Source organism: Fulmarus glacialis, unplaced genomic scaffold, assembly GCF_000690835.1.
Source record: "Fulmarus glacialis isolate BGI_N327 unplaced genomic scaffold, ASM69083v1 scaffold5879, whole genome shotgun sequence".
NCBI classification, from domain to species: domain Eukaryota; kingdom Metazoa; phylum Chordata; class Aves; order Procellariiformes; family Procellariidae; genus Fulmarus; species Fulmarus glacialis.
The window spans coordinates 35210-53765 of NW_009232519.1; the positions used below are offsets into that span (position 1 = coordinate 35210).

Genomic DNA, 18556 nt, shown 5'->3' on the forward strand with positions numbered 1-18556 from the left:
GAGTGATTTTTTTTGTCTCTACGCTCCTTGAAAGTGGACTTCGTTGGGAATATGCTGCTGGTGCTTTTCAGTTGTGCTGTGGGAGGTTGCTATGGAGCAGCACACAGCATCCTACTGTTTGTTCTCGCATGTTTAGCACGCTGTCATCTCTGTTTGTGGAGACCAGAGATTGGAGGCAAGAACCAATTCTCCCTCCCCTATTCTCCCCCCACAAGCTTTCAGAGGTTGTTAGGCTTTTGTTTAGGTCACAAACTAAAACTAACTGTCCTTTTTGCTGTGACTTTTTCAGAGGTGAATTGGAAAGTTATCCTATAGACAAATTGCAAAATAGAGTGCACTCTTGGGAGATTAGATTGCCTAGCCTCTCCTTAAATTTCTTTTTCTTCTAATTTTGCTTTCAGGTCTATGCTGTATCTTCATACCACTTTGTAGTGTATGGAATAGGGGACATCTTTTGTGACACATGTAATGGTTGTTGTTAATCTTACTCTCAGATGTCTTCCTTGAAATATTCTTCTGCAACTTTTTTGTCATTTTCTAAATGTTATTTCTGAAGCACTGGTAGTTTCAAGCAGCACTAAGGCTCTGTTACAAATATTGTGCAAACACTGCCTGTCAGTTAAAATAGTACTACTTCTTGGAAAAGAAAACTCGAAAGGATGGAGTGGAACAGTACAATTAAAGATTTATTTGACTATGTAATTGCGACGCTGCTGAAGTTTTCCTTGGTAGCTATAAAGAGTAGCTGGATAATTGGGCATGAGTATGACGGATGAGTATGCTCTTGGGCTTCAGCGCTGTCTGTTTTAAAACCCTTTAGGCATCTGTTTAATGTTCTCAGGCTCCTGAACCAGCTCATTATCTTAAACATACTTCACCCCAAGAGTCCCGATGTCACTTAAAATTTACACAGGGTTGTATAACAATTGGATAATATAATGCACATATGCTTTGCACAGATTGCTAATACAGTTATCCCTGTTGGTAGAAGTGGTACATGTGCCAAAATGAATGAGTTACCTGTATTTTCTTCACCATTCTAGAGTGGTGTTTGGGATGTGGCTGTCTGCTAAGCAATTTGGGGGCTTTTCTCTTTCATGCTTGTGCAACATTTTTGTAACTGGGAGATTCTTTGGTCTACTTCTCCCACAAGAAGGTAGTGATGCTCCACCTCAATTATAAGTCAACCCGTTTGTCAAGAGACCTCCTAATCGGTCTCTTCTGATGATCAGTCTTCCATTGTCGTGTGATGGCTGATAAGTTACTGGTTCACCAGACAGACTAGTTCTCCTGGGCCATAACTGGCTTAGTCTTGAGGGTGCCTCCTTATGGCTAAAGAATTGTTCAGTTTTAGTCTGTTGTTGAGCCAGTGCTCTTAGAACATTGTTTCTAGAGACAGGGGATTCTTACTGTGCTGCCAACACTGACTCATAACAGTGTCATGAGGCAGTGTCCAAGATAGAAAGATTTTTAGTCTCTGAGAAAAGGTAGATGTCTAATCAAAGGCAGTGATTCTCCATGTACTGAAGCAGTCTGCTTTGCACTTTTCAAACTATTTTAAATATCTGAATATTTCAACTTAGTCTTTCTGGAACTTGGTCTTAGTACCAAATGAGATGAAACACTGTAGATGTAAATTTTTTTTCTTCCAGATACGTAACTTCAATAAATATATTGCCCTGTTTGGAGCAGGGCAGTGGGCTAGCTGATCTCCTGGTCATTTCCAACTAAAATTATTCTGATATTTTAAAAATGGGATGAAGTGAAGTTCTGCAGAGCATAAATTAACTCTTTAGCAAATCCCCTTTTCTGTGTTTTAGTAAATCTACATTTGGAATATGTGTTAAAGCTGTTCTACTGTGTTGCATTTATAGATCACTTTCAACACTGGGCTTGGTTATATCATCACTCGCTGACCAAGCAGCAGGGAAGGGGAAAAACAAGTTTGTGCCTTACAGAGACTCTGTACTCACTTGGCTTCTCAAGGTAATTAATATTTTCCGTTCACCCTGTTCACAAGATGTCAACTTAATAGTTTGTAGGATCATTGTAGCATTCCTCTCTGTGCGTGGGCTTCTCATCTTGTTTTTTTAAAGAAATGACCTAAGGAGCTCTCATAGCTATAAGTTGTTCCAAGTAATATGGACAGCTAAGTGTATCTTGTGTTAATTCTACATAAAGTCCTATTTGGCTGTTTTCAGTTACAGTGGAATCAAAGCTCATGGAGGTGGCTAGAAATGTTCATGGATCGTACTGGTTGGTTTACATCCAGAGTACCTTTCAGTGTCTAAATAGTCAGCTTTGTATTTTGAATATCTTTGTAAAGACATTGTATAGTCTCAGAACAATTTTTAACCCTCAAACTTTCTGTGGGTGCACTCTACAGGACAACTTGGGAGGAAACAGCCAAACTGCTATGATAGCCACCATTAGTCCAGCAGCAGACAACTATGAAGAAACACTCTCTACTCTGAGATACGCAGACAGAGCCAAAAGGATAGTTAATCATGCTGTGGTGAATGAAGATCCAAATGCTAGGGTCATCAGAGAATTACGTGAAGAAGTTGAAAAACTGAAAGAACAGCTCTCACAAGCTGAGGTAACATTATTCACAGTACAACGTAAACTGAGTTTCCCAAGGAAATGTCAAACTCTGGCTGGAAGACTAGCTTTCATTTTAAGTCTTACAAAATGAGGAAAGGAAGAGTCTTGTGCGGGTTTTTTTTGGTGTTTTGTTTTGCTTTGGGGTTTTTTTTGTTTGTTTGTTTTTAAATAATTAACCTTGTTTCCTGAAATAAATCCAACATAATGTTTGCATATTTTTAATAACTTTTAAATGAGGACAACAATGTACTGATGGTGACCCTTGCCAGAATAGACTGTTCTTGAAGAACTTCATGTCAAGCAATAATTGATGCAGCACAGATAAGAGCTAGAGTACAACTTCATTCTGTAGACCTATTAGCAGAAATTTTTTTGCATTGGTGGACTGTATAATTTTATGACATCAAATGAAAAAGTGTGAAAAGTTGTAAATCTGGTATTGGACCACAAAATATGTGGGATGTTTCTCTCCTTGACATTTGTGAAAGTCTATAAAAAATTGTCAAAACTGCAACACCGAAACCATCAACAATTTGCTTTACTGCCTTAACAGTTAACACTGTGAGATTGCTGCTTATCTTAGATTTATACTTCTAATTGGAGAGTAAAGTATCAAGGTAGGATAGTTTACTTGGTGATAGCTGGAGAAATTAGGCGCTGCACTGTAGGAAAATATTTTTGATCTTTTCAGGCAAGGCACAAAATACTGGTGGAAAAAACCCAGAAGTGTGTCTGAAGGTAAATTTGTGATTTGTGTGGTGTTTAAACTTCACATTTGTTTAAGGAAAAGTGTTCCTTGTATGAACAGTTCCTTACAGGCTGAAATGGGAAAATCTGCTTTAAGAAAAAGGAGCTATTCACTTTTTTTCATAAATAAAAATCTGTTCTAATCCTGTATTTTAAATCAGAAAGTATTATTGTAGCATGTTCTTAATTATGTTGGTGGACTGTGGCTGAACGCAATCAGTAGGAAGGTGTCCAAAGTCTTACTAATTTTTTTAAATAGTTTTTTCTCTTATACCTTCTGTTAAAAACTGTTATATAGAGTTATAGGCCTGTTGAACTGTTACTTGGCACTAGACGTATTCAAGCCCTTTGCTTTTGTTTCCTATTGTGAAATGAGAAGCCTGTGTTAGCTCTAGAGCATGCCTTCCTTTGAAAGTAACCAACAGGGTCAGTCTGAAAGCTTTAATGCAACTCTAGGAACTCTTACGAAACCAAGATAGAATGGAAGGGCTAAATATCGAGAGGAATTTGTGTTTAAAACTAGTGTTGGAAGAAAGACTTTGCAGTTGAACTTCAGATAGCTAAGACTTAAAGTTTTTAAATATTCAGATATTTTTATACAGATACTGAAGCTTGAGTGACCAGGCCCAGAGATCTTATTGGTTCCATTAGCCTCTGGAGCTACATCAATCTTCAGCTATTTCAGATCTGGACTCATTATAGGTTGATTCTGTCCTCTTCCTTTGCAAGTGACCTGTTTCTTCATCTTCTGCCATGAAAAACCTGGGGATATAGTTGAAATCTATACTTGTTTCATTTCATATTATGTTGTGGTGTTCAGTTTCCTTGTGCAAGCAGATGTTGCAGTGGGAAGAGTAGCTGAAGGTTTTTGTTAATTTCTATCTTTTAGGCCATGAAGGCACCAGAACTGAAGGAAAAATTGGAAGAATCTGAAAAACTAATAAAAGAGCTAACAGTCACCTGGGAAGAAAAGCTAAGAAAAACAGAAGAAATTGCACAGGTATTTCAGAAATTTTGAGGAGGAAAGGCCAAATACTCATATAGTGCAAGTCAGCTGAATTTCATGAGCTTTAGTGGACTGTGCTGTCTTCCCCACCACCTATTTAGAATTCCTCTGGATTTTTGTCTTTCCCCATGGTTTCTGGTTTGTTTTGGTTTTGTTTTGTTTTTGTTTTTTTTAAGTCTGAATTTCATTAGAATAAATGTAGCTCTGTCATGATATCATTGATAAAAGCTAATACTTGATTTTAAAATAAAACAACAAAATATGTTTGGGCAGCTCATTTATTTATAAGACCACAGTGGAATCTTGGATGTGTTTCCCTTGAAGTGAGTAAGAAAATGAAGAATTACAGAAGGATCAGAATTTTGGGCAGTATTTGTTGCTTTTGCTTTTAGTGACTTCTTAACCAGAAAAGGAAAATGTATACATGTATTCACTAATGTTTGTTCATTATTCTTAAAATAAGACTTCTGGGTTCCAGTGTACTTTTCCATCGTTTCCACCATCTAGAATGGAGAATGAGTATTGGTGGTTTCCCTTTCTAGTCCTAATGTTTGAGAAGCGTGCTTTGGTGCAACCACTGTTTAAATAAAAAAAAAAAAGGCGGGGGAAAAACCAAACCAAATCCAACCAGCCAAACAAAAAAACCCAACCCCCAAACTGTAGCAAAGCAAAAGACGTGTGATTGAGTAGATGCTTTAGCTGAATTAATAATACTGCAATAATAAGAATAAACCTAAACTGCAGCATGCTATTTTCTAAATTATCTATGACTGTGATTATCTTTGAAGTAAATGTAACTGAGTCTAGTTTTTAACTAACATAGAGGTTTAAAGCCACGTTTGTTACTTATGAGTATCTCTAATAAAATCAGGAGGGCTGCTTAGGTAAGTGCCGCTTTGGGGAAACAGGTGTTTGAGGATTAGATCTAACTTTTTATTGTTGGTGTGTAAAAATAAATTCTATTAAATATATGGTACTTGACCAATGTCTTAGGTCGATACACGGAATGCATGTTCAGCATGTGCGTCTTCAGCTTTAGTTGCTCTGCTTTCATATACTTACCGTACTTGTCTCTGCGTACTGCAGCAGGCAAGATTAACCTATTTTTGTGCTTGCAGGAGAGGCAAAGACAGCTGGAGAGCATGGGAATTTCCCTTGAGTCTTCAGGTATCAAGGTTGGGGATGACAAGTGTTACCTGGTGAACCTGAATGCAGACCCTGCACTCAATGAGCTTTTGGTTTACTATTTAAAGGTAAGAATGTGAACAGAATGTTTACACAGAATGAAAGAACACTTGTTTGTTGTTTTGAATTTCTGGCTCAATTTGTTATTCAGAATGTATTTAGATTTTTAAGACTAGTTGCAGCAAAATAGGATAGGCCTCCTCCTACTGTTTAGGCTTTTGTTCTCCCTTTGCAGTTCAGCTTCATTGTTTTCCTAATTGATCTCCTGATTGCCAACAGTGGGAGAAGTGCTCAGTGTGTGCCAATGCTGAGATAAATTCTAGCTTTTCCAGAAGTATGTGAATAGGATTGCCTTTTAGACTGAACTTGAAGCAAGAGCCTCATGTTAGATGCTTCTTTTTGTTAGTGAACTGAGGATTGCTTTAAATATTCAATGAGTTAATTGTAAAGAGATGATGTTTTGTAGTAATCGGTAAAAGTAAACATAGTCTTCGATGACAGAAAAGCTTAAGAAAAAGAGAAAGAGGAAAACAAAAGCACTGTTAAAAATTTACAGAAATGTATTTTCCTAGTGCCACTAGCTTTCATACCATCTCGTGTCAGGGTGAAACAGTGTCAAATACAAACCTAGTAAGTTTGTAAGGAAATGAGCTCCTTGTCAATAAGATATGAAAGACTATCCTGTCTATTTTTATAGTTACTTTTCTACTTTAGTGGCTGAGATAGGGCTTCTGTATTTGAACAGTAGCAGATAAAGCACAACTTCTCTAACAACAGTAAAGTATTTCAGCAGAATTTACGATACCAATACGACTTGAAATTATGTAGAGATTAGTATGTTTAGTTGAGTTGCTATATAGCTGTTTTCTGAAAAGCAGCAATCTCTTTGCACCTTGTTTTACTATCCATGTTGTCCTCTTTTATATATGCCTATATGACATGGCTGGCTTTCTTCACTATTTGCATTATTGTTTGTATGCAACCATAGTCTGAGAATATTTTTAAATCAGAATTTGTATGTCAACTGCTTTATTTTCCTTTATCTAAACCCATACGAAGATAAAGTGCACAGCAGAAGAACAGTTTGTGTGTGACCTTTACAGTCTTCAAATCTGCTGTGGCACCATTTCTGCTCTATAGAAGTGCTTAGCAAAGGAGAGCACATAGACGGTGCATTCTCAGTGCTTCAGCTAATATTTTCTTAGTTATATAAACAGTGATAGTTTGCTTGTCTCTTAGTAACAGCTTATTTTCTAGGATCACACAAGAGTTGGTGCAGATACCTCTCAGGATATACAGCTCTTTGGCATAGGAATCCAACCAGAACACTGTGAGATTGATATTGCTTTAGATGGAGAAGTTACACTCACACCAAAAGAAAATGCAAGGTAAGGAAAATCAGCAGCACTTTCCAGTGAAGTGTTTGCTTTTCTTTACCAGAAGGTAACTTGCATGCATTTTTATTTTACATAGTCAGAAGTCTCTTACATTCTCATCAGTGAGTAGCTTCAGTATGGGTGACTTAAAACACATACTTAGAAGTGAAATTCAGCGATAAAACTGAGATTTCCCCACACGTGTATACACCCACCTATTCTGCAGCGTAACAGGCTATCAGTGGTTTGGCTCAGAATGAACCATCGCAAGAAGGTATTTGGTAGGAATGAGGGACCATTGCTTGTCTGAATCTTGGGTGGTAACAGGATCACTGAGATGCTGCTGGCTATCCCGACCTGTGTGATGGGATAGTAGGCTGTGTCCTGATGGGGGAGGATAAATTGTGCCTTGTGAGTAGTTCCTGTTGTAAAGGTCAGTATTTTGTGAGAAAGAGGTGTTTTAAAGATCTGAAGATCTTTAAATTCTTTTGTAAATATTTAATTACTGTTGTATCTAGTAAATATACAGTGTGAAGTCACATTTCTCCTTTTGTTTCTACTTCTGTATTTTAATTATTTTTCATTTTGGGGGCACTGTGGCTTCTTGGGTAGAACTGTAAATGTCTTTGTCACTTCATCTCCAATGCCGTGTGATAAGCAGTACCTTTGTCCTAGTTAATAGTCATGCTGGTTGACTGAAATCTGAATATCTAAATAATTTATAGATTAGTATTAGAATGAAGAACATAAGTTTGAGACACACCTTCTAAAAAATCCGATCTCTTTCGTTCTGCCTTCAGTAAAATACCTCTTAGCATTTGCATTTTTCTTCTGCAGCCTACAGTATAAAATTTCAAACAGATGGGATTCAAAAATGTGGTGATAGAGTTACTATACTGGAAATCAGTCATTTTGACTGGCAAGAGCAAAGGCACATGTCAGTGGAAAAAATATATTTTGTTTTACTCGTGCCTGATCTGCAATGCTTAAGTAGCTGTTGTTAAGATACTAGTGTCAACAGAAATTTAGTTACCAGAATGTCATTGAAAAAAGATAAAATAAAAATCTGGTTTTAAATCAAATGCTTATGTGTTTGTGTTGACTTACTTGAGAGAGACAGCTAAATACAGAACAATGCATCTAAAAAGGCTTTTTTCATTTTATTTAAGTTTTTATTCCATTTCAAATAAAATGTTCTGCTTTGTGACTCACATATGCAGAAGTTCAACAGCTCCATTTTTTCCATTTTGTGATTGAAACTTAAATACAAAGAAACCTAAATGCAAATATAGCAGTATACCAGATGTTCACAAAAGTAGACCCTTGTTAATAATAGAGACTCCATTTGTTGAAGGAATGAAATTTGGATCTAAAGGTCTTTTCTTATGCTTGAGTTTTACAACTGTGTTGACTAACTTATATCTTGGAGAGCTTTATCAGTAGGATTTGCGTGCAACCAAGTTTACAGACTGTTTATAAGAAACAGGCAGTGACCCAGTTTGAGAAATGGGCATTTAAAGAAGACTGTGCAACTAAAAGCAACTTTGTATGTTTACTGAAGAGTTGCATCAGTGAAAGCTGGAGGGGTGCTTTGTGTTTGATTCTGACAGTAGAAATCAGACCAGTAACTTCCCTATTGATTCTTTAGTGAGAACCTAGCAGATTTGTGCATTGTATGATACAAATCCCTGTCTGTAGATGGGAGAAGCAGTAGATCTTCCTGTTACTTTTCAACCTTTTATTTTTAGGATTTTACTGAAGTTTTATTTTCTTCTTTCAGATCCTGTGTAAATGGTGCACTGGTATGTTCTGTCACTCAGTTATGGCATGGAGATAGAATATTATGGGGAAACAACCACTTTTTTAGGTAATAGTTGATATTTACATTCCAGCCTCTTTACATTCAGCCTATTTTTTTTTGTCTTCCACTGTTCTGCATAAACTTTTTAGAAACTGAATTTCAATTTTTACACAGAATCAACTTACCAAAGAGGAAACGACGAGATTGGCTGAAAGACCTTGAGAAAGAAACTTCGTTAGGAGAGCATGATCTGGATGCAGCTAGTGAAGCTTCTTCAGAACCAGACTACAACTATGAGTTTGCACAAATGGAAGTTATTATGAAGACACTGAACAGTAATGGTAAGGCAGCTGGTTCTTTCGGATTATCTAAGAAATTCAGCGCGGAACTTAATTTCTGGGTAAAGCAAGTGGTACACTTGCTCCAGTGGCCTTTGGAGCATTTTCAGAAAAAGGTATTTTACAGAAACCATGTTAGGCGCATATATATATATACACACACATATGCAGCTAGGTATAAATACAGACACACATACAAATTAGTAGTTGGTTTGTGCCCTGACACACAATTTTGTCTGTACATCTGCTGCCCTTTATAGTGCAGCTGAGTTGTTAACATGTCAAATCATCATGTAAGTCCTACTAACCACTTGCTTTTGCACGTTACTGTAGACAAAAGGGTGCTCCAGATATGGCTCAGTTAGTTTCATCCTTCCTTTTGTATCAAATATTACTGACACCATTTTAACCTTAGTAGAAAAACACTGAAATGATAACAAACCAATAGTCAGATGTCAGCTAGCATGGTTTTTAATGCTTGATTACTCTCAATATTTTATTTAATCTTTGTTGTAACCTATTGTGATGCCTTTTTTTGGACAGTATAATAAAATACAGTATATATAAAATAATGGTATGGTATACATAAAACAATATAGTGTTTTCATGGTTTCCAGAAGGCAAGTCATAGTTCATATGATATTAATATGGTATGAAGAAATGCTGAAAAACTTGGTAAACTACTGAATGCTTTGTACAGGTTTTTTAATACACAAAACTTGAGAGGCAAATACCTTGCTCTTTGCGCACTGACCAAGAAGACACAGTAAATGGTGTTTCATTGCTTTCTGTTCTCCTTTCTTCATATCTTTGCAGTATTTCCATTGTTTGCTGTTGTTTACTTGTTGAAATACAGTATTTACTTTTTTCTTGGTCTCCTGTTTAACTTTCTCTGTTTTGCCGTTGAGTGCAGCATGATGGTTGATGCTCTAGCAATAGTTTGCAGGTTTTTCTGCAGTTTGATTTTAATGGGTTTGCTTGTGTGAGTGAGTTACAGGGTCAGGTCACTTAAGTTGATGTGAAATTACTGTTTGATAACAGAAATATTCTCATTGTGGTTCACTCATACCAGGAGACGAATTTCAGATGAATCTGCCATCCTGGTGGTCTTCAGTGTTGTCATCCCTTGTGAAGATTCTGTTGCCTGTGTTAAGGCCTCAAACCATGCCGTATCTGTGCCAAAACTGGGACAAAGGTTTTGAACTCGATTGGCTCATGCATGAGACTGCTGGAGAAATTTGAAAGCATTAATTGATGCTTGATCTGTGTGTCACTAACCAGGGTTTTGACTAAACTGTAGCAGTCTACAATGAGTCAGTGTTCTTTGAACGGAGGGTCACATTTTTTGGTTTTCATGTGTTGTTATCTAGCTGATGGAAATGATTCTTCACAGTATTTCAAGTGTCTTTACATTTTAGTTCAGTAGACTTTTTTGATTGTGGTCCAGGCCAATTTTTGTCTTGGTCAGTTGTTTTCTGTGTCTTTGCTCAAGAACGGTACAGATGTTGCTGTTCCATTAGAGCTCGTTCCTCCCTAATGCACAGCAAATGTTAGCAGTCATACATGTTGCACAGTTTCAGAGGCGTCATAACCCAATTATTCTGTTTCTTGTCTCTTCTGCTCCCTCCCACATAGGTGTTGCTTAACTAAGTTGGAGTAGTAAGTGACAATAAAACCCTGACAAAACAAGTGACTGTGGGGATCATAGGCTGGTCTTTTGAATCAAAGCCCAGTAGTGCTTCCAGGTTCTGTTCTTCTCAATGGTATAGCTAAAATACAGTATTTTCTGACAGGCCTGCAGTTTGTTGGGTAAGAAGTAAAGCAGCTTTGTTGCAATACAATTTATTTATTCTTCCTTAAAATGAAAAATAAATATGGGTAAAGAAGAAGAAATAACTAAATAACTGAAGACAGCTAATTCTATTGTCCATGTTCTCTGGAGAAGCTCTAGGGGAGGAATAAAGAGGTATCTTAAAAATTTTATTAGGTAGTTATTTTATAGGCATGTATGGGTTTGGGATTTTTCTTTCACATCAGTGGTTTGATATAGCCCAAAGCTAGAGTTTTTGGTTTTCCTTTGTTTGGTTTTTTTTTCCCCCCTTGATCTATTTTGAGAACAGTAACCCTCTTTAAATAAATAGCCTAGCTTCTCCAGGACACAAACACATTTGTTTTTATCACATGTAACCAGTACAGCAGTGTCACATATTACATCCGGCTCCAGAGAAGCTCTGAGGAAAATGTGTAACTTTGAAAACAGCTGTGAAGAAAACATCCAGATTCATTCCTCCCTTCAGCATGTTCACTTTCTTTGGGGGATTCTGTCAGATCAGCTTTGTACTGCTAGTTTGTGATGCTGGTCAAACACAGAATCCAGCAAAGAAGTTTACTTTATTCTTGTAGATGGTGCAGTAATTAAGTAAACAATGTGATTAGTTTATGCAGCTTCTCATTTAAGCAAACAAAACTGTTACAGCTCAGGGTGGGGATTTTGATGAAATTTAGCAAAGCAGCCTGTGTCATAACCTTCTAGCTGGCTTAGAAAAATGCACTTATACGAAATCTTAAGGAACTTACTCAGCAATGTTGTTACTGGATTAACAGATTCCAGATGTGAATTAAGTGACATTGCAGCAAGGTAATAAATGCTGTTCATCCTATGGAAAAAGTACATTCTTCTGGTTCAATGTTAATATTCAAACATTTTGCAGAGGATTAACTGCATATGAATGGTCTTTTCAGGGCTATTGAACTCTTGTCACATTAATATGTAAAGGATTGGGACTTGGGACTTTTAACACTGTATGGAATTTGCTGTGCATTTGGCAGGCACTGGGTAGAATCTTATTTGACTTAGCATAAGAAATCCAAAATTGTGGAACGTGGTGTTTAAATCTAACTTAAACACTATTGTAGTTCTTTTGAATTGTGTCATCTTTTAACTATATGGTTTATAATTCATACCATATTTTGCTTTTTCACTGTGAAAGGCTTGTGGTTTTTGGTGTAAAATCTTTCAAAAGTTAAATTGAAGACTTTCCTAAAAGTGTAAATTTACTTTTTGCATTTCAATACAAGCATAACCCACCTTTTTTTTTTTCCCCAAACCGTAGTGGATTTTGTTGAAATTGGGAATTTTTAGACTAGGTTCTTGCATCTTGTTCCAAATATTTTCCATGGTATAATTTGATCCTGTGGTGGTTGTGATCCTGTAAATCTAGGTGGCTGAAAAATCACTTTTATTAAGGAAATCTGCTCCCTGAACTTGGAGCTGGTCTTTGAGCAGTTTAGGAAAGTCTGGTCTTAATGAGTCAGCCTTAGATTCATTTCCTGTGTTTACAAACACAATAGAGGGCTTTTAATTTCTTCCATTCCTCTTCTCTGTCTTCTGCCTAATACCTGATTTCTCAACCATTCTTACACATAACTAAAACTGTTTTAGGCATTATGCAGTAAAACCTATGCATGTGAAAGTAATTCTGGTATTATCTGGAGGAGTTAGGAGGATAATGATGATGCAGATCAACATTAATAACTTGATTTGTAGTCTAGAATATTAGAACTTGGTTCAGTCAATTGTTTTCGTTGCACTGTGTTTAAAAGCTAAAAATAGCTAACTGTCTTTCTGAGAATGTCATGTACTAAAAAGTAGTATTTCTGGTTATTTTAAGACACTTATGCATCACTGTTTTGCTATTTGGTTGCTATTTAGACTGACTGATTTTTAACTTTGTGCTTTATAATTACCATTGTGGTAGTATTTTATGATGCCTTTGTGTGAAGCCAGTGATTTCTTCCATGGATAAGTGTAGGGCCACAGCAGCAATTGCAGTAGTGTCTGATTTCTGCTGAAAATAAAGATGTGCTTTACATTCATCTTAATATTTCAAAAAAGGATGCCGAGAGGCAAATACAAACCCACTGTAACAACAGAACCCTGGAGATCCTGTTTGCTGGTCTGGCATTTATAATAGGAAGGATTTGTTTTATGAAGTGACTTGCCTCAATGGCCATGTATGTTAAAATTGCAGACAGTGAGCTAGTTTATCTTTAGCAAAATTGGTCTCAGTAGTTTTAGTACTAAGTAAGTTGTTATAGATTACTAAATACAGTAATGCTACCAGTAATGCTGGTTTGCAAAGATACAGGGGATGTGGTTTTTGGGAGAGTGTATGTACGTGTAATGGTGACCAACGTACACTACTAGTGATGAGAACCCTACAGAACCTTTCATGTGAATCCTCTATTGCATGCTATAGTAACCCAAATTTTGTTTCATGTAGCATTGTAGTGTCAGGAAAACTTGTACAAAATCTTACAAGGACTGGATTTTGGTACTGAGGGCAAGATGGTTCATAACTAAATCACACTGATGCATTTTTTGATGTTTTGTTTTGGGGTTTTTTTTGAGAAGCACACTTCTAGTTCCAAAGTGGGACAGCGTAATTAAATCTAGGTTTATTTTTCTCCCTCCCTTGTGACAGACTGGCATCCTTAAAAGTCACAGCAGCTCTTTTTTTTGTATTTGCAAAATGGAAGAGGTATCACAAACAATTATTTTAAAGCTGAAATTTTTTGAATTTGAAAATCCTGGCAGTGTTGCTTCCCCTAATAATCCACCACTTCAACTGTGGAACTCCTCTCGCTTCCCCTTCTGATGTACAGAATCAGCAATTTGTTAGGTGATGTGCTGTCACTCAGATATTCATCTAGATTGGGCGTCTTGCAAACCACTTTTTTGCTGTATTTAAGCTTTCAGATGTATGTACATGAAGTGGATATATACTGGTAGTATATAGAAGGAGCTTATTCCATTGAATTGCTCTTCCAGAGGCACAGTCCAGCATTGGACCTAAAACCAGGAATGGACAGAGCAATATTTCTTTAATTTGAATGCAATTTAGGTTTAACCGTAGCTGATTGACACAAGCAGTTGTTTTTTCAGGACAGAGTATCCAAATGGATATTTGTTCTGGGTTGATACTGCGATGGAATGTGGTTTGTAAAGCTAAATGCAGAAGTCTCCTCCAGAAGGTGCTTTGTCTGCTTTAGTGCTGTGAAGCACATTGGCGCAATGCAATGTGTGACTAGTCAGACAATTTGGTTTTTTTCCTACTGGGATTCTGGAACATACTATAACTTCACAGTATTGAAGTATGCAGTAGACAAGGGTCTTAACCATTGTTCTAGCCTCTTTGCATGCCATATTTTTTTTCCCTTGTTTGGATTTATTTATTTAATGCAATATTTATTATTTTGGCTTTTGTTTTGGGGGACAATGGCCATCTTGTGTTTGCAAAGACTCTGGGATATGTTGATTGCTGTTACCAAATAAATAATGAGTGTTCTGTAATGCTGAAATGGCATTTTCTCACTTTCCTGCGTTTCTTTTCTTCCCCCCGCCCCCACCATCCCCGCTTCTTTTTAGACCCAGTACAAAATGTGGTCCAGATCTTGGAGAAACAGTACTTGGAAGAGAAGAGGAGTGCTCTTGAGGAGCAGCGGCTGATGTATGAACGTGAGTTAGAGCTGTTGCGGCAGCAACTCTCTCCAGAAAGACAGCATCAGCATGGCAGCGACAGACTCTCCTACACTGCTCAGACTGCACAGCAGAAAGTAAATCTCTGGACAGAAGAGAGGTGAGAATACTGGAGTTAAAACAAAGGAATTAATAAGAACTACAAAGGGTGGAACATGGGCCTTGAACCATCTGTCAGAAACTTACAATATTTTTTTGGTAGGGTTGACATGCAGTACAAGATCTGCCCGCACTGTTAGCGTTTCATTTAGGACTAGGTTCTGATGTGTAATGTGCGTGCAAGAACTGCCTGTTTGATTTAACATACAAGTGAAACAAGAATTTAGCTTTTACTGATCAATGTTACAGCATTTTTTATTGGGTTTTTTTTTTTTTAACTAGAGAAGTGCTTCTGAAATATTTGGTTTAGCAATTATTGTTTAAGTTACTTCTGAGAAAAAAGGAAAGGATGGTGTAGAGGTGAATTTGCCAACTTGGACTGAGTCCACTAAGGTGTATTGAGGGTATACAATGAGAGCACGGTATTTCACAATCTAAAACCATAAAAAATACAGAAAATGGAAGTCCTTAAATGTTGTATGTATGTGTCTGTAAAAGTAAGCCCAGCTTTAGAAGAGGATTGCTGTGTATTAGAGAACTGCAGAATAGTCAAATAGAGTATGTTTGAGCTGTTTAGGAAGTAAAAGGCTTGCCATGAGGTGAAAAGGCCTCTTCACAGAGGAATAGCATGGCACCTGAACGCAGCCTTGGTGAAAGATCGTCATGAGATTTGCAGGGGGAGTTTAAAAAGCGGACTAGGAAGATGTGAGCAGAGTTTAAATGTGTGTTTGGATCTTGACAATGCGAGAAGCTTGCTCTTAGTATCATAGGGGAGAGAAAGATGTCAGCTCCATAGAAGTTCTAGGGGCAGCAACCGAGATGATTTAAGTTTTCGGCATACAAATGAGTATTCTGTCATTGGATTAATTCTTGCAGGGGGAGTTTAAAAAGCGGACTAGGAAGATGTGAGCAGAGTTTAAATGTGTGTTTGGATCTTGACAATGCGAGAAGCTTGCTCTTAGTATCATAGGGGAGAGAAAGATGTCAGCTCCATAGAAGTTCTAGGGGCAGCAACCGAGATGATTTAAGTTTTCGGCATACAAATGAGTATTCTGTCATTGGATTAATTCAGCATTCTTATAAATTTCTTTTCTTTTTAGTCTATTTTCTTTTAAACCAGAAGCTTTGTTACTCACTCAGCCTTTTTTCTATATGTAGTGAGTTTGATTGCTTTTTCCTCTTTTGATTATTTTTGCTTTATTCTCCACCATTGGGGGGAAAAAAAAAGAATCCATGTACAAGAGGAGTCTAAACAAAGATAGCCAAGATTGTGTGGCAGCTTTCAAATTCAGAGTGTTAGAAATAGAACAGAACAGATCTTAGTTTATTTTTTGTGCAAGGTTTTGTTTTGTAATTTCTGCCCAGTTTGGCCTGGGGAAAAAACCTAAACAAATAACAAACTGTTGACCAGCGATGACTAGAATGTTTTCCATGGCAAGTATAGGGAGAAGTAATGCTGTGTTTCAACTTTAATTAAAATAATTGTTTGCCCCTGTAAGAGCTAAAAACAGAATCATTGGGAACTGAATGTAAAGCATTGCAGAATCATGGTTGGGATTTGCAGGCTCTTTTAGGGCTGCAGAAAGAGTGCAAAGTAAGAAACATGCTAGTTGGAATAATTGCTACTCAGAACTGCTTTGAGCACAGCAAGGCCATCAAGAAATCATTGATAACCCACTTCAGTAGCAGAGATGAGAACTGGGCTTACTGGCAAAGGAAGCCATACCTCTAAAAAGAAGCAACAGAATGGAAAAGGAAGTAGCAAGAAACTTCTTGCCTGTCCTTAAGACTTGAGAAGAAAAAATTGTAATTCATCAACTTAAAATTAACCAGCCACCACAACCATGTAATGACATAAAAATGAGAATCTGGAGTGGTATCAAGGCTAAGTGTTCTGCCAGCCTTCTCAGTTGTTAGACATTTCTTAGGATGAGCTGTGCTTTGAACAAGTATTTTTGCCTCTGGATTTCATGGGTGAATGCTTTACTCTATATAACTGTTGAACTACTTGAAGACTGTACTTTGCTGCATTGTAAAAAAGAGAAGAATGAATGCTCTTTGTAGCGATCAGTAAGGAGTCTGATAAAGTTTTGGTGGCACTGCCATTGAATAAGCAGTTTCTGGAAGAACTAATTACCAGTTTCCTGTCCTCCAGAAGATCCTCTTAGGTATACTTTTTATTTATTTATAGTTCTAGAAGAGGTTTGGGCTTCTGAAAAAAAAGGGCAAAAAATTTGAATCTTCTTAAATAAGAAACCAGAAAAAAATCTTTGAGGGATTTCTGCTGTAAAAGCATGGCAACATGGTGCTGAGAAGGTGTTTACCAGCCAACTGGCCAGAGGGCAAGAAATGCGGGAAAAAATGGGAAAACCGGATATGAAGAATGTGCGAAAGAGCCAAGTGTCTGGATTGCACAGGATATGATTAGTGCAGTTTTAGCTGTTGCTCTGTTGCCATTGCAAATGAAGCTGAGCTCTACCGGGTCAGCCAGCAAAATGAATTTGATAGGTATCAGATGTAGGCACGTGGTTGTATCTGTCAGATCAGCTAGAACACATTGCACAGTTTATTATGCATGGCTTTATGCTGACTATGTAAGGACAGGTGATACCTGACCTGGCGTTAAAACCTGTTGGCGTAAAGTTAACCCATTGTAACTTTGAACAAACTTAATTTGTTGGGGCGAGGGGGCAGTGGTGATGTGCTGGACCAGAGGTTTAGTTCAGCGTATTCTGTATCTGGCATTAGGAATCCCAGAGACTTGCAATGACACCTCGTGAGTGTCAGATGTAAGTTTCCCTAGTGTATGGCTTAAACGATTGTTTCAGGATTTCATGTTCAGTGGGTATTTGCTTTGGTTAATATCCTGGTGGAGCTTGTCATGTGTTTTGTGTAGTAAGAATTAAGAAATCCTATCTGAAACTTTTTTTTTTTGCTTAAGTTTCTGGAAGGGTGCTGGCACAGCTATATACAGAAAAACACAACTGTAATGAGCACTACTCATAATAATTGGTTGAGTTACTCATAAGTCCTCCTTATAGTCTTAAACCATTCCTTTCTCAAGAATCTAGCTAAGACAAGGTTGGTGTGGGAGCCTCCCCAAAAAGCTTGCCAGATGCCGGTTTCCTGGATCAAGGAAGCGACTGGCTGTAGCTGAATCCCATGGCTCTTACAGAACTTGCAGATCAAAGCTGCCTTCTGTTTCTTAAGCTAGGCAGCTGCCTCACAGTGGTTGCAGGTATAAGGCACTCTCAGTATTAAGTACTATTTAGTGAGTAATTCTTGACTCTACCTTCATTTTCTGGGTGAATCCAAAATTATAGCTGTCTGTGGAATGTGTTACTCCCATGGTCTGGAATTGCTCGTTTAATCTTGATGGCCTGGATAACAGAAGCAAGAGGCAGAGGGAAAGGAATTTTCCGTATAATGCCGGGAGGAGATACGGAGGAAGTGGACTAAAAATCTGCTGACAGTGGCAGCTATTTAAGATCCAACAAAACCCACCACTGTTGCAAACTTAGGCCAGATGGCGGGGAGAGACATGTTTTAGCATGTTGAAGGCTGCTTCTAACACTGCTGGTCGTTTACCACTTTAGTATGGTATCAGGGAACCAGCAGAATGCAATTTGAATTACCCAGGCTGTTCTTTGGGATATTTAGCAGAAAGATAGCCACTCAAGAAGAATTCTGTTGGGGACTGAAAGGCATACTAAAAGATCAAAGCTTATCTGAATAAAGACAAATAGGCAAACTTTGCCTATATTCACAGCAAGGCCCATTTACTTGTTCCTCCTATGCTTGTCCATAATATAGTGTATTCTGTAGAAGTTGTATATGCACAACGTGTACTGTATTTCAGCA

At 37.5% G+C, this 18556-nt stretch overlaps 1 protein-coding gene across 1 annotated transcript in view; it reads left to right on the plus strand.

The window, feature by feature from the left end:
• The window catches only part of KIF13A (kinesin family member 13A), a 74726-nt gene that overhangs the window by 28068 nt on the left and 28102 nt on the right, over nt 1-18556 (plus strand). The window contains exons 9-16 of the mRNA XM_009584928.1: nt 1875-1986; nt 2387-2599; nt 4241-4351; nt 5476-5610; nt 6800-6930; nt 8699-8785; nt 8894-9060; nt 14486-14696. Of these exons, the coding sequence (XP_009583223.1) occupies nt 1875-1986; nt 2387-2599; nt 4241-4351; nt 5476-5610; nt 6800-6930; nt 8699-8785; nt 8894-9060; nt 14486-14696 (1167 nt within the window). The remainder of the gene's footprint in view (nt 1-1874; nt 1987-2386; nt 2600-4240; nt 4352-5475; nt 5611-6799; nt 6931-8698; nt 8786-8893; nt 9061-14485; nt 14697-18556) is intronic.